This window comes from Halyomorpha halys, unplaced genomic scaffold (assembly GCF_000696795.3).
Source record: "Halyomorpha halys isolate HHAL.00 unplaced genomic scaffold, Hhal_1.1 Scaffold533.1, whole genome shotgun sequence".
Classification (NCBI taxonomy): Eukaryota; Metazoa; Arthropoda; class Insecta; order Hemiptera; family Pentatomidae; genus Halyomorpha; species Halyomorpha halys.
The window spans coordinates 85,010-102,379 of record NW_027108067.1 but is presented as its reverse complement, the minus strand read 5'-3'; the positions used below and the strand labels follow the sequence as shown (position 1 = coordinate 102,379).

At 29.1% G+C, this 17,370-nt stretch overlaps 1 protein-coding gene across 10 annotated transcripts in view; it reads left to right on the top strand.

Moving 5' to 3' along the window:
• The window catches only part of Rfx (regulatory transcription factor Rfx), a 43,111-nt gene that overhangs the window by 6,407 nt on the left and 19,334 nt on the right, over positions 1-17,370 (top strand). For 6 of the 10 annotated variants that reach the window (XM_014425801.2, XM_014425800.2, XM_014425797.3 and 3 more), the window contains exons 3-6: positions 2,852-2,944; positions 6,271-6,361; positions 14,224-14,320; positions 15,082-15,181. In XM_014425801.2, the coding sequence (XP_014281287.1) occupies positions 2,852-2,944; positions 6,271-6,361; positions 14,224-14,320; positions 15,082-15,181 (381 nt within the window). The remainder of the gene's footprint in view (positions 1-2,851; positions 2,945-6,270; positions 6,362-14,223; positions 14,321-15,081; positions 15,182-17,370) is intronic. The other 4 variants (XM_014425804.3, XM_014425798.2, XM_067046448.1 and 1 more) reach the window with 1 other exon arrangement.

Sequence of the window (17,370 nt, the reverse complement as noted above, 5' to 3'; positions counted from 1 at the left end):
CTCAGGTCGAAACGTCGGCATAAAATAAATAAATATGGTTTTGTTTATTTATGTTGTTCTTTGCTGACCGCACCCCCCGACAAACTTCTCCAAAAACTATTAGTATTTGAAGATTATTAGTTAACTGTATACAATTATTTATAGATAGATGTTCCTGGGTAGCAGTCAAAAAAAGTAAAACAAAAATTATTAATATTACTTATTTAATGTATATAATTTTTTTTTCTTCTGCTTTATATCTTCTTTGATTACCATCTGGACCATCTTCCTAAAAAAAAAAAAAAAAACTTTCTCACAATTTCATGGGCAGACCAATATTAATTGCTTTGCTTAATTATTCAATTTTGTTAGTTTAATATTTGATGTGAAACTAATTACTAAGTTCCCTTAATTTTTGTCATGACAACTTTGTACTCATGGAAACAAGTTTACTGCACAAATCTTTTAATGATTATGTAAATATTTTGTGAAAATATGGATAGGTTCATAGTGCAAAACAGGAGGAAAAAAAAGTGTGAAAATTTATTCTTGTATATTAAATTGTAGAGGAGGATAAAAAAATAAAATAAATGAGTGAAAATGTGAAACTTCATTCATTTCTACCATAAATTAGTCTGAACAATGTTATGTAATATATTATTTTCCATTCTTAGGGTTATTTATATTAAAAAAAAAAGTTGAAATTCTATCAAATACCATTGATTATTAGTCTTATGAATTTAAAGAAAAAATTAGTCTATTATCTTAACTAAGATCTCTTCAACTTAGCATAGCTTTTTGAATTTATGTTAAGTTTAATTCTTAGAATGAGCTTTATTCAGGTAGGAGTCTTATGTATTAGTTGCCTTAGGATCTAATGTACCATCTAAAAAGTCTTCCTGTGACACTAAGCCTTTTATTTTATTAATATTGCTGAGTTCGTATACAATTTTATTCTTTGTAGTAACATTCTATTAAAGTACATTAATAATGTACACACTAACTCAATATGGGAGATGGAATTTTCTGCTCAACATCTATCAATTAGAACTTTGAAATTTAACAGTTATTTGATGCAATTATTTCAACTTAATCTTTCCTCTTACTGACACAATATTCCAAAGATGGATTTGTGCCTCTCTCCCTTCCTCTCTATCCCAAACCTTTCTTCTCCAATCAGTGACTCCAATTTTCCTGCGGTCCTTCTCCTGGTCCTTATGCTTGCTTTTCCTTTTAGGTCCTCTCTTTCTCTTTTCTGAAAAGAATTCTCTTGTGATAATCTTTATCATTAGTTAGTTGTGCAACCTATTATAACGTGTATTGGGTTGTCGTGTTTTTTATACCTAAAATTGTTTCTAACACGATTCAGCAGTATGTTTACACTAATTAAGCCTTCTGATTGCAAATTCTTGTTTTATTAATTTTAGATTAATAAGATAGTCTATCTTAAATATAAGATACTATATAAGACTATCTTATTAATAAAATAAGATATGAGGAGAAGATGGTCGGAGGTTTGGTCAGCAATGATACAAAAATAAGTAAAACTGATTTTATTTGTGCCATTATTAAGACCTTCATCAGAACTGAACACAAAAAGGCTAAATAAAATTTATAATTTAGAGAAAAAAATATGACAAAAAATTTAAGTAGTAGGTGATACTGACAGAAGATAAAATATAATATTTTAGAGGTAAGAATTATATATAACAATTAGTGAAAATATTAGGAATATTGTTGTGTATAATTCATACAATATTTGTTATGTATAATTCTTGGTTCTACAATATTATATTTTACCTTTCAACTACAACATCTACTGTAACTTAAATTTCTTGTTACAATATTTCTTTTCTCAGAATTATGAATGGTTATTCGCCTAATAAATGAAAGTCTGAAATTTGGGTCGAAACGTTGGCAAAAATAAAATAAGTTTTAGTTATTTTTTAATCATTACTGATCGCACCCCGACCATTTTCTCCTCATATTGAATCTGCGGTCAATAAACACCTCATAATAAAATATGAATTTGAAGTCAGAAGGCTGTATTGACCAAAAAGAAAAAGCAAAAAATTACATTAGATACCTTCAAATAACAGACTACTTTATAAAAAAATTAAAAATCAAATAGATCGAATCCTTTCTCCTGCTAACCCACTAAGCAGTAAGAGAAACGTGCTCGTAGATTTCTTGTGTTGGGGTCTAATCTCTTCCAACATGATTTATGTTAATGTTTCTTCTCTGTTTATTCTGTCATACATTCTTAGGATGTGGCTTCATCTATCTTAATTTTTTTTTGTTATGCAATTTACCTCATAAAAGATACAGTTTAAAAAGAACATTTCGGGATACTCTATAGAAATTTTATATTGCTTCATAAGTAGCTCAGTCATCACTACCCACTTTCTTTTAAGCTTGCAAACTGGGCTAGAGATATAAGTGGTCGAGTGACATTTTTCTGAAGATGAGTTTTTATGATATATAGCTTTTTATGAACCAAATCTATGCTTTAAAATTGTTAATACTGTGAAATTATCAATTAGTTAATAATTATATGTAATTTCACAATTTTCTTAATTCTGAAGCATCAATTTGGTTCTTATAAAGATAAAAAAAACTAATTATCACAAAAATATTTCTAGACCACTTATACCTCCAACCCAACAAATATTTTTGTTTTGCCATTTTTTTGTTATGAAAGATTCAAATTAGTTGAATACCAAAATTTTTATTATATCTTGGCACTATCAAATCGAAGTTTACTTGTACTGTAGGCAACTTCTTAAATGACCTGTTCCAAATCATGATTAATTCACGTGTTTTTTGAAAAAAAAAAAAATGTTAGTATTAATTTAAGGAATAATGTTTAAAGGTGAGCCAGCCAGCAGTAAGTGTTCAATTAAGCCCAGAAAATTCTGTTGACTCATCTCATTCAATAACCGTAACAGCTCATCCTTCCATTCAGGTAAATAAATATATTAGTTTTTATTATTTATTGTATAAAATAATACATCACATTTTTGCTTTTGATTCAAATAAATTGTGGCTTTAACATGTGGAAAGAGCTCATTTTTACTAATTTTAATGGAATCAGTATTAACATTAGTTTATGTAAATTAACATAATAGATTTCCTATTGTACGAAAAACAACTTCTGGAGCATAGCGAGTTACTGTCTTGTGTTGCGATATCATAAGAGAAACCTTTAAAGCGCCAGCTGCTGATTGGATGAATAATTTTTACTGGTAACATACAGTCTCTTGAACCTTTGTAAAATCCTCTTTATTAGTTTTTCTGCCTGACCATTCCTCCTGTCTAATTAAAAATTTTCAAAAACCCAAAAACATAATTTCGTCTCATTGTTAGTAACAATTAGGTTTAGAATTCCGTTCCTATAAAACCAAGATTGCTGTTAGGATGTTAGGACTTTTAATACCTTTATACCAAATATATGATTGCTGGTCAAGCTAGAGAACGTAATGAAGATCATGTCCTGGTTGTTGGATCCTTACTCATTCAATCAAGTTGTGTAATTAGTGTAGTGTAGCTGAATTCACAGGATAATGTAGGTAATGTTGTTTCAGCCAGATAAGAAGGCAGGTAGCATCTGTCAAAATATGCTATTTGGAACTGTCGGCATCTGGGAATTAGTTTAAAGAAACAAGGTCGGATAAGGCTCTGATCAGACCAGTGCATGTATCAGAAACAAGGGCCATCTCGCTGTTGGATAATAGTGATTTCCAAGCATTTAAGAGAAAAATCCTAAGACGCGTTTATGGTCAAGTGAAAAATAGATTTATGTGGAGAAAGTGCAGAAACAGAAGTATATTCCATGCTAAAAGTCAGTGTAAATAATCAAAATCAATAGGCTATTGTGGGCAGGATATAGTACAAGAATAGAGTCCTCAGATCCCTAAAAAACTTTTAAGACAAAGAAATATGCGGCACCAAACAAAAGGTCACCCAAAGCTTTGATGGGTGGATGGTGTTGAAAAAGACTCAGGGTTCGGAATTGGAGGACAGATGAAGATGGTAAAGGTAAATGGTGGAAGGCCAGGACCTAGTAATGTTTTTTTTTTTTTTAATACCAATTAAGTGAGTGCGAGAAAACCAAGCATGTTATCTTACTATAACAACGTTAGGTGTTGTCCTCTGAAGCATCTCCATCACTGGCCGTTTAGGGAAAGTGACCAACCACATGGATGAGATGTACCAACAGTTGCAAGAAGTCCTTCCTCACATCAGATAATGCCTCGTTTTCTATCTTCAACCTCCTAACTTTAAATAATTGAGATAGTTAGCCCAGCTTACTAAGGTACTATCAAAGGGATAGAATGAGAAAGCTTTTACCTTCTTCCCCATTGCACTCACCTCATCCTTTTTATGAGGCTCCTCACCCGTTTCATGTCATGAGTTGTTTTTAAAGCATCCTTGTTGCCAATGAAGTATTCAAGACCAGAAATAAATATAACTTTACGAAACATCTTTATTATCTATAGATGATCAAAACATGTTACCTAGACATAGTACAAAGAAAATTTTAAAATAGAATTAATCTAGTTTCAAAATAAAAGTAATCTAACTTCAAAATTAAATTTTATCTGAGAATGACCCTACTATAGTTTATTCATCAGATATTTCCAAATTTTCTTTAAAATAGAAAAAATATTTGTTTTTTATTAAACCTACTTATATTTGAGACAGTGGTTTTGTTTGTCAAATGTGACAATTGCAGTTATTTTTTGTCATAAAGATTTTTAATGATAGTTTGTTGTCTTCAGTAGTACTATGCAGCTTACAAGATTTACTACTAGGGCCAATTTTATTTTTCTATTTGCCTCTTTTTTAAGTATTTTAAATAGTTGGTCATAAAAATACCGTTACTCTTTTTAAACATTATCCTTCAAATTTGGGCCAAATTAAATTCCTGTATGAATAAAAAAATTTCATATCTCAATAGGTTTTTGAAGAAATAAAAACATATTTAAGCACCTGAGAATAATAAATAATTAAGAAAACTTGTTACAGTAAACTACATTCTTGTCTGTAAGTGGGTGGTCATGAGAAACCTTCAATAATTTAACATTTCTAGCATCACTGTAACTTATCTCTTGGAATAACGTATTACTGAGATGGGCAAAAACTAGCTATAGCTAAAACTAATGGCTAAAGTTGTCATGGATACGACCCTCATTCATGAATGAACCATTGATAAATATCGTATCCATGGCAATTTTAGCTATTAGTTTAATTGTTGCCCACTCTGACGTATTGTTTAATCACTTGTGTATCTCTAAATACAATTAAATATTGAAACCATCCATTTAAAAAATATATAAAGCATTTTAAGCGAGTGTAACAGTCATGAATTAAAAAAAAAATAAATAAAAGACAAACAAAAAAACTTACATTTATGCTTAAGATTAGAGTAAAATATACTAAGTCTTGCAGCTTACAGTAGGCAGCTGTAAGTACCGCTAGCACATTCTAGTGGTGAATTATTAAACTAAGTAGTTATTAGGATGTTCATGAGGTCAAACTGAGAGATAAAAAGAAAAACATAGTTTTCATGGTTACTAAGTAATTATTACATATTCAACATAATAAATACATAAGTTTTCTAATAAATACTTTATTAACTGCAGTGTAATCGGATTTAATTGGTTTGAGACAGGGTTTAGAAACCTTTTTAGAAGCTATAAAAAAAATTCTTTTGATATAGACTGTATTAATTTTGATTTATTGGTTTATTTATTTTAATTGGTTTTGAATACAATATGAATACTAATTTTAATGTTTTAGTCCAAATTCAGTTTTGCAGGATTGTGAAAAATTACAGCTATTAGAATATGTATGTTGCACTAGATGTTTTCATTATATCAACATTAATTATTAGGAATTTGTTTTGATAATTTAATGTTTCGTGACCAATTAACTTGTTTAATTTTTAAAAGTTGGATTGATTTTTTTTTTCTACCTTCTCCAGTTCTAATAAAGCCAGTCATTTTAAATTAGAAACAGTATGGAAAGCCTACTAAATATTAATTATAATAAATATTTAAATAAATTGTCCTACTTAAAATTTCTGTCCTACAGTATTATTACCAGGACTAGTAAAACCAACAAAAATGGGGGAAAAAAAATCTTTAATAGACTTAAAATAGCAATAGCACTTTGGATTTCTATTTGCTCAAGAACTGTCTTGAACAATAGGGAATTCAGGTGATCTATCAAGAACTTGTTTTGAAACTGAAAATACTCTTAATACAATTTTTTTTTTTTATGTTTTAGGAAGAAGGTGGTGTTTTGTCTTCTGGGGGTAATTCCGAAGAAGGCATTCAAGGACCAGAATCAAGCCCTGGTCACTATATTACTGTAACAGGTTAGTTACTCAATATATTTATTTAATTTTTAGTTGATTGTTTATCTCCATTTTTTTAAAAATTTTATTGAAAGGTTTTTTTAAATGAAACCTTATTAAAAAAAAATTATTGATTTTCCTATCATTTGTGTAATATGAAAGTTTTTGAGCAAAATAATTATTTATTTTAATATGGAATATATTTGCTAAAACAAAGCTCAAATAGAGCTCGATTCAGTTGATGAATTTTCAACTTGATATATTTCAGAACTAAAAACTTATGTAGATAAAGTATGCAATTTCTTTAAAATTACAGTATAGCCCCTTATTCTCCGGGGTCACGGGAGTTCAAGGATAATTGAAAATCTGGGATAATCGAATTACAACATTTTATTGACTTGATGTGATAGATAAGAAAATTGATTTTTTTAAAAAACTGCAGAAAATCACTTTTATTAATAAATAAACGTTTTATATACATTAAATTATATTATACTAAATACATAAGAATGAATGTATGCATGTTACATATTTATTGAATTTTCATTTAGAGGAACAAAAACTTGAGTTTGTTTTTTATTAAAAATTTCTCTTTTTAATATCAGAAAAAATTACCGTTCCTAGAACATGAATTGAACTAGTAGTTACCGTAAACATTTTATTCATATTATACCAGCTTGCCGTGTTTTTTCTATTCATTATTTTTAAGAACAATACATAATTAACAATTATGTAATCGATAAAAATAATCTTACATATTCATTTTTTTAATAAATATTTTACATATAAAATAAATGGTATAAAAATTTAAAAACACCTCATTAAAAAAAGAAAAAGAATAAAATTAAATTTTGGCCCCTCGGAACCTTGGTTAATAGAGCCCAGGATAATGGTGGTCATACTGTATTAAATTGATAAGAAAAAGGAAAAAATGCAATTAAGTTGGTATTATCAATTTTGTCAAAAGTTTATTTTCTTGAAATAACAGATCAAGTGAAGGAAAATTATTGATATGTGTTGGTAGGTTACTTGAAAGATGATGAGGACAAACAATGGAAGATGAAGTACTATATTATTTATTTATTTAATAGCATTTCATTTTACTTTTATTTTATTTTTAACAATTGATGAAATACTAAAGTTGTTTGATAAGGGATGCAATAAGCTAATAATTTCAGATTAGACTGAACATGAGATATGGGAAGGATTGAAGGGCTGTAATTGACTTACTAAATTATTAATGCTATAAGGGTTGCCACTGGCAACTTTTTAATCACAACAATTATTTTTTTTTATGAGAACCAGCACACAGGCAAATAGTTTGTTGTGGTACCTGAAAAATTTCAACACATTTGATTTTCCTGAAGACTCAATTGTTGCAGGCAAAACAGAATGCACACGTTCTTAGCTGTCTCGGCACTGGAGATTAAAAAGTTGCTCTTGATTTTCCAGTGACAATTTCTGACTATATTTATAGAAGCAGTTAAATTATACCCCACATTATACAACACAAAGAAAAAGATCTTAATTTTTTTAAAATAAAAAAAAAAATTGTCCATCTATAAGCCTTGTGGTTATCAATAGATGGATCTAAAATTTTCTATATTTTTTTCTCTTCCTAGCACAAACATATGCATTATATGTAGACATTAGTCTATACATTAATAAAATCTATTTTGAAACTTGATTTTTTAATCACCGAGGCTAAAAAGTGGCCTGTGTGCAGCTAGTGATAAAACTGTTAAATATTTTAAAAATTCCATTTTATTTCTTGAGAATCAGTTTATTGTAGTATGTTTTATTTAAAATTTCGTGAGTATTTTAGTGGGATGTAAATATATACATAAGTCATGTACTCAAGCTCTACAGGCATAACATATAGAAATTCGTAATCATTATGAGTGCAGATATATTTGTATGCATTCTGTGGTGATGCACAATTCATATTGTTCTATGAACGATTGTTTAGATATTTCCTGCTATTTAAAATTTGTGTTTAGTTTAGATTTTATGATAGTTTCTTCTAGAGTTTTGATTGATTTAAATTATGTCAGTGTTACATTTGGAATGTAGATTTTGTTATTTTTTTAAATTGTTACTTGCTGTTATAATTAAGATGTTATCTTTTGATTAATTTTTTTTTTTCTGAAACATTATTAGGTTAGATACCTCTATGTCAAGTTAGCCGTATCTCTTTATGATTTTAAAGTTTCTGTTGCCTGTTTACTTAATCAAGCTGTATGTTTAGCGTTCATAAAGTAATTTAAGCATGGTTGATGTTTCCACACATCCTTCCAATGTCTAGAAGGCTATAATGTAGGGCTGATGTTTATAGATTTGCTGTAATTTAACACGCTCAATAAATGTTTTTCATGATTAAAATTCATGTTGAATAAATAAATCATGTATATATGAATATAAACATTTAATTAAATATTCTTACTCATACTTCTTGTAAAATATACTTATTTAGTATTTTAAATTAAGTAATATTAAATGTTCTACAAAATTATACTTAATTTTGTTTTTATTCTTATGTGTAATTGTGTTGAAGCTTTTTTTCCTAATAATTTTAAGTTATTTATATTATTCTATTTTTTCTCTTACATTTGCACTCTTTACATGTCTTGCTCCCCTGCACTAATTCACAAAAACTAATGAAACATCCAAACTGAAAAAAAAAATTACAAAAAAAAAAAATCAAAATTAACAAAAAAAAAAGGAGCTCCTAGGTCATACACTTCATTGACAACTGTGAATGCTGGTAAGGATTTAACTTATGTACTGGGTTTTATTTTTTCAATTTATTTAATTTTTTCTCTTGTTCTGATGCAAAGTAAATCTATTTCCTGTGAAGTGTAAGGCTTAATACATTGTATGTAGTTAATAATTATTTTCCTGGCATGTTTTTAAAATATAATAAATAAACTGACTGAATTTCATTTTGTTCATTAATTTTTGTAGAATACTCATTTCAAGTGTTCATATCATTCTATAAATTTACCTTGTCAATTTGTTTTTCAACAATAGTTCTACTTAGTGTTGTATGTGTCAGCATGTATTAATTATTCATAGACCAGTTTTCAAAAAATGAATGACAAATTGAAATAAAAAGTTGATTTAGGCTGCTTTATTCATCCATTGAATGCTAAGGTTCATTAATTCAGTTTTAAAAAAAAATTATTGAAGAATATAAAATATTTGAAGTACTATTACCTGGTAACCATAAGAACTTTAACAATTTTTTGTGGCTTAAGACCGATTAAACCAATCTTCAATATAACCTAAATTTGTCCAAGTAAACCTCCGATAACTTGGCAACCTGTTTCTGGTTTACAGTTTTGTTAGATAGATTACCAAGGTTATCTAAGTGAGATAACTGTCAGTAATGTTAGAAATTGTGGGTCCAATTAAATTTAAAATTGATTCAAAAGCCACTTTTGACTGTCGAAATCACTGAAAAAATTCTTCTAACAACCAATGTAAAAAAATGATTTCGTCGAAGATTGAATACTTTTTATTCTTTATTGCCTGAGGTACCAATTTTTAAAGTCTTTGTCGTCTGTCTAATCATCTATCTCGATCAAATCCATTTGATTTAATTTGGAAAAAAAAAACAGAATACTAATAGAATACACTTATGCTAGATAACAGATTCCAACTGAAATTATGGAAGGTTCCTTGTATGGTTAAATACTTTAACATAGATTTGCTCTATAACTCAGTTTAGCTAGCTATCATTGCCCAGTAAAATTTACTTCCAAATTTGAAGGTTAACCTTTCTGGTACCTCGGATAATTATTGATTTACCTGAGATTTTATAAATCTTAGTTAAAACTGTGATGGTGCAACTGGCCCTTAATATCAAAATTATTCATCCTTACTTTATTGACAATTAAATTACAGCCTGCTTGATAGTTCAGCCAATTCACTTATAGTCCAGGCCTATTGTACTTTTACCCATAAAGTTTAAGTTAAGTTATTACAATTTACCCATTAGTGTTATTTTGGTTATACTGATTACAAATTCCAACTTAGGAACCTCCAATTTTTTTTTTTAAATATAAATAAAAAAACTCAAATCTTTTGTTTGGTTTTTTGTTTTTTCTCCAATTGCAATTGGAAAGAATACATTTTTTTTAACAATATCAAATTGTATTAAATTAAGCCAGAGTAAATTCCTTACATTTTTTTTCTGTCATGAAGATCAGAATGGGATCTTGGTGTAAAGTTTTGGAGAACTTCTAAAAATTTACTCATTTGTGTTTTTTAGGGTGCTAATTACAAAGTTCAACTTAATCTCCTTAAATTGTTTCCGGAAGTGTAAACAGAAGAGAAAATCACCTACAATTTTGACTTGTGATTTTTTTTTCTTTTCTCCAGTTTGGTGATTTTTTTTTAATGAGGGCCTGGAAGAAAATAAAATGCATAGTTTTCCTGCTATGAGAGAAAAGCTGCTGTATAGGATTTTTTTAACCTTTAGTTTAATAAAACTTTTTATATATTTTTGGCAAATATTGGGGGTAATTAAGTTGAAATTCATAATCAGGGTGCAAAAAAACATAAATGAGCAAATTTTCCAAAACTTTCCACTGATATTTTTCTTGTTCCTAATTAATCAACTGGACTATAAGTCTGATGTCAACTTCTTAGTTCTTAAAAAATGATAAAACCCATTTTTTAGTTGTCATTGGGTACAACATGCCTCATTTTAAAATTATTTACTTTTTTAATAAAAAATTAAATAATGAATTCTGTTCTCATGACTAGTAGAATCATATGTGGTGAGTGAGACCCTCAAAAGAAATATCGAGATGTCAACATTTAGTTAATTGGCTTAACCTTTTGCCAGATTGGCCAGCTTATATTTTTTAATTAATAATATTTCCAGTTAATTATTTATTATCTAATGCTCATTTCATTGTTCTTCTGGTCTATATGAATTTTTTTTTAATAATGTTACATTTTTTTGTGTTTGGTGGTGGAAACTAGGGCCGCCGAAAGATATATATTAAGTAACCCCGATGGAAATGGAACCCACAACGTTCTGAACTGAGTGCTCTGGGATGTCCCAACCCACACAGCCATCACGTCCCTTCAAAGCAACTAACTTATTCATTAATAAATTTATTTTTTGTAGGATTTAAATAACGTATATAAGGGTTGTAATCTTGATGGGATCAAATTTATTTGGAAACTGGTTTATTTTTTTTTATATCTTCCTATGTGTTTTGTATTTTGCATGGGCATGAACCAAACATTGATTATTGTTTACAAGTGGTGTAAATATACTAACGCTTATTCTTGATAACATCATTTCAATTTCTTTATTCTTAATTATGTAAGTGTTATTGTAATTTAAAAATATATATTATTTAAAACTTTAAAGGTTTATGATTATTTCGTATATGAACATAAAACTTGTTAAAAGAAAAGTATTCATTGTTGGAATTTTTTATTTTTACTTTCATACTTATTATATAGGAAGCTACAATAAAACTTGAAGTACTACGGGAATGAATCATTCTATCTGCACCTTTTGGATGAGAGAGATAGAAGGCGAAGGGGAGCACCTTTTATAGATAACAAGGCCTATTTCACAGAACATTGATAGACATGTTTCTTATTCACCGAACCTAAGTAGTAGGGCATGTAGGGCAAATCAATTCAACAACATATTTAAATGACTGGATTGATTTTTATGCTTCTGTTTCATATGTTAATTATTGAAAATGCTTTGTGCCTATTTAACCAATATGCCTCTTAGTTGGGTTATGGGTTCTAATTATGCTTATAGTGGTACTACAACATACTAGTGGTACTACACCATTGCCAAGTCAAGGCCTTCCCTATTAGCTTCCTCGAGTTGTCTCGATCTTGAGTTGCTGCCTTCCAGTTGTTGGTCTTAAGACGGTGTCTTGCATCATTTGGCACACCCTTCTCCCTACGAAGCTTAGTATGGTCAACTCTTCTTGTTTCATATTGGCGTTCAGTCAAGGTTTTTTGGGGATTTGAAGTTCGTCCATTCTCATTACATGCCATGGCTGCCTGACTCTTCCCAGATGTACATTCAAGACTATATCCACATTTGTAAGTGACTTTAATTCATTTTGGTCCTTCTGCAATCAGACCAAAGATACTACAGAGATTTTTCGGTCATGAGCTAACAAAGTCTGCTTGTATTTCTTAGTCGTGGTACATATTTCAAAACCATAAGTTAGTACAGGGCAGCCTAATCTATTATATAGGACTTTGGAACTTCTGGATTTGGACATTACTCCTAAAATGCATCTGAAGTTCACAGAAACATCTGTTGGAAATAGCGATTCTTCTTTTAATTTCTGCCATCAGGTCTGCATACACATCCACTTGACATCCCAAGTTCCTGAACCATTTTGCCTTCCATTACTTCCTGTCCCATTACCATATTTTTGGTTTTATTTTCATTAATATTTAGTCTTAGTCCTCTTGTTGGACGCTTAGGTGCAAGAAAATCATCTGCGAAAATTCTCCCTAGGATCTTCCAACTAAGTTCAGATTGTCCGCATATGTGAGGATCTGTATTGTCTCATTAAATACAGTACGAGATGTGTCAACAGCTTATATTCTTGCATCTAGAAATAAGTTTAGGAGATTGGTTATGCATCTCTGTTTAACTGACCTAACAATATCCTGGGGTTCTATTCTGTAGTTCGGCTCAGTTGATTTAGGTGTTTAATTAACCTTTGTTGTTAATTAGATTTATTTCAATATGCCTCGAATATTTATAGATTTATTTCCTCTCTAGTTTTATACATTTTTCTCTCTTCCTTATCAGAATCGTTTTCATATTGAGGATTTCGTGACATGATATTCAAAAAATCAATGCTTTTAATGAGAAAATCCCAATATTTATAATGAAATAATATTTTTCATGTAAGTTTCAAGGTCAGTTTAATGTTTTTAATGGTCAGTTTGTTGAATTAGTCGATCTGTTCCACATAAAAATGGACCAAGAACCCCACAGTTAAGAATTGATTGCCCATAATATGGACAGTAGGCTTGTCTACCTCGTAGTCGTTGGAAGCTGTTGTAGAAGGCTGAAAGAGGATTGGATAAGGTTGTTTTGTCGTTTTAATAAGTTTAAAAATTGATGAACAACATTATTAGTTAGAAGTACAGGCTTAGCAATGCTGTCCTTCATATCTGTCATGTCAGCATTCAAATGCTGCTCAAAAAAGCTATGGAAACTGCTGTTGGGGTGAGTTTAGTGCAGTGAACCTTGAGAAGGCTAAGGAGGTTGTAGCACTGAAGGGAAATTGTGAGTTCTGATGGACATAGGTATCAGGAATTTTGACAATTCTAAATTGCCGCCTTTTGCACATAGCCTCTACAAGATTATGGATTTTCTAGTATGAAGCACTTTCATGATGTTTTAATATAGAACTCCTCCTCGATGCAATCGTCTCTCTGATAGCGACTTCTAACTTGTCCAGGAATTAATTTTTTTATTTTATCCTGAAAATTCAAGGCTTAAGTTATTTCCAGAAAAAAATTAAGTAATAATTCTGTCAATCTTTCTAGAAAAATGAAATTTTTCCTGAGATAACTGACTAACTCCTCATTAGTTGATATATTCACTTTAACCATTTTGATCTCGTCCCTCATTAATATGTTTTTTCTCCGAGCTGTCTTTTCAATGTTTTGTGAAGATTGGAAGAGCAGTCTTCTAGTAATGATGTAATTCTTCAGTAAAGTTTTTTCTCTATTTTTGTATAAATCTTTATGTTATTATGATTTGTTTTCCAGTGTATATATTTTCTATTATGAGTGATGATTCCTTAAAACTAACATTTTATCGCCAGTTATTAATTTTTTACATGTTAAATTATTTTTTTTTTCAGCTTCTGAAGGTGGAGGTGAAGATGTCACACATTCTTATGTTCAATATATAGAAAGCACTGGTGAACAGACAATATACACTACTTCAAATGGCCAAATGTAACTATTCTGTTTTTTATTTATGATTTGTTTCAATCAAATGAATAATGTTATGGTTTTATTTTGTCTAGGATTTAAGACTTTTTTTCTTTTTATGCACTATTATTTACTATTTTTTTGTTTTTTACTGAAACTGTACACTGTGTCCATTTTCTTGTATCATTCTCAATAAAGCGAATGAACCTTTGTCATCGACAAAGAAAGAAAATAAATCATCTCAGCCATCATACCATCATGGAATCATAATGTGTCTAAAACAATAATTCAAATAATTTTTTTTTTGTTCGAAATGTAAAATGTTTCAGACATGTACATGGATGTGAATCTTCAAAAATCATTATAGAAATAATAAAATGTTCTAAATATCTGTGCCCAATAAATAACTCTTTAAAAGTCTTTATCCCAATATAAACTTTACCTGTATCAACAATAGATAAGTGTACTTAATAAGAAGAGTATTTGATAACAAGAAAAATAGATAGTCATTATTAATGAATGCTTAATGATGCTACAAGAATCATGGATTGCAAAATGACCAGGGAAAAATCAGGAAATTTCTTCTAGCTACTTTGCTGGACACTTAGAATAACAACTTTAATTAAAAAAACTTTCACAAAATTTTTTAGACAACACTGTATTCACACATCTGTTTTTAATTTTCTATTCCATAATAAAACATATTGCTACTTCAGTACATATTGAATCAATTGTCAAACCTTCATTTTATATTTGAACTGAAAAATATTTCTTGCTGTTTTTAGGTATCCTGTGTATACTGTTGGAGAATCAGGGGCTATGTACACTCCAAGTTCTGGCCAATATTATAGTCCAGGCAATACTACTCCGGTCACTTATACTCAGGTAAATAAAATTCTAATGTTTCATCATCGTATGCTTAGGTATGCTAAATATTTTTGAATTGAAATGCTTTTGAATATATTCATAATGGTTATTTGTCGTATATAATTTTTCTCTGTAGAAATACCACTCATTTAACTATGTTAGAATCTGAAAATGAATAAAAAGTAGTTTAATCTAAAAGCATCATAATTTTCTTGAAAAATAAACAATTCATATGCTTAAGAGTTTTATGTTAAAAATATTTTTAGAATAATAAATTATTACTATCAAATATCATGATTTTAAAAAACACTTACAGTTAACAATGATATATTCATTGCGGTATTGAATGTTAAATTATTTACTCAATTTATTATTAGTCTACTGTATAATCAGACGACACTTGATAATTTGAAACTCAAGAGGCCTGAGAAAAAGCTCCGATTATTAAATGATTATTCCGAAGAAAATTACCGAGAATTGAAAATAATTAGAGTTTAAGTAATCTAGAATTTGGGAGGACATATAAAATAAAAGGAAGTTTGATTGAAAGTGACATGTTTTAAAATCTATAAAATAAAAAACAGACATCAATTTCACAGGTTCAAAACTCAAAAAAAAAAAAAATTAACTGAGTAGTATAATTATTTCCTTCAGTATGTAAACAAACGACAGGTGAATGTGTGTTGAAAGGTGAGAGACTTCAAATTACATAGGATGGAAGAACCCTGATTTCATTATACAATGTTGGTTAGGAAGATACACAACTTTTAATTACCAAGGAGACCAAAACACATTGATTTTCTTCAATTTATCGAGCTTTTTTCTAGGGATCGGATTAGAAACTTAAAATTATCTGGATTTTCTTTTGGAAGTTGATAATATTACTTTTTTTTTAAATTGTTGAAGTGAAAAAAAAACTTCCAACCTAATCTTAATCGTATTTAAACTATTCTATATTTTGCCTGTACAACATTTTGTGACATTATCCCATAAGGTCCATCATGTTCCATTGCATCCATTTATTTGTCATTTTTTCAATTTCCATTTTTGAAATCATGATCCATTCACATATGGTTTAAAATGTTTTATAACTACATTTTTTAAGTTGCATATAATTAAATTGAAGTTAAATAATGTAGTTATAAAACAATTTTAAACTATATGTGTATAGATGACATCATTTTAAAAATGGAAATTGAAAAAATGATAAATATGAGGATGTAATAGTGCATGAGTATAGGATAATGTTCCGAAACGTTGTACAAGCAAAATACAGAATAGTTTAAATTCTATTTGGAAGTTTTTCACCTCAACAATTTTAAAATTATCAGGAGTTGAATGTACTTGAATATATATATATATATATTCAGAGGACATTACAAAAAACCATTGCTTTATCGAAAATAAGAATATAACCAGTTGACCAGTTGTCAATGCCATATTTAATAATTAAATTGTGAATGTTTTATAAATAGTATTTATTTAGTATTAGTAGTTAATTTAATTACTTTTATTTTATTTAGAATTTTTGTTTATTAGAAAAAACATATGTATTTTATACTTTGTATTATAATTAAGTGTAAAAGAAATAGTTGCTAAGGGTTGTTAAACCGTTGCTAAGGTATCACCTAGCAACAGGCCAACGATCTTCATTTTTAAATCAGTTGATGCTAATTTGTGGCCATTATAGTTTCTAACCAGCCCTGTCTACGTTCAAAATGTATTAGTTTAGACATTTTGAATGTTTTAATCAACATTACAGTCTGGAACCAAGTCTTTTCTGCGTTTTTGACCTTTGACTTGAATTTGAGTTGCTAATTAGTGGCCATCATAGTTTCTAACCAGCCCAGTCTCCATTCAGTATGTTTTAATTTGGATATTTTGAGTGTTAATCGACATTACAATCAGAAACCAGACCTTTCTGTTTTTTTGGCCTTAGACTTGAAAAGGTAATTGCTGCTAATTAGTGGTCTGGTGTATTTCATTACCCTTACGCGTACATTGTGTGTAGTTTGTCAGATGTTGTCACCAGACCCTGTCTGCGTAAATTGTTATTAGGGAGTCAGTGTAGACGTGGCCCACCAACATTTGAACAGTTAGGCTTGGAAACATCTTCTCTGACCTTTCAGAGTGCTTAATATTTTCTTTTGGATCTATCTCGTCTTTGACCCATCGGTGTCGACCCAGCAATATTTATTTTATGTTTA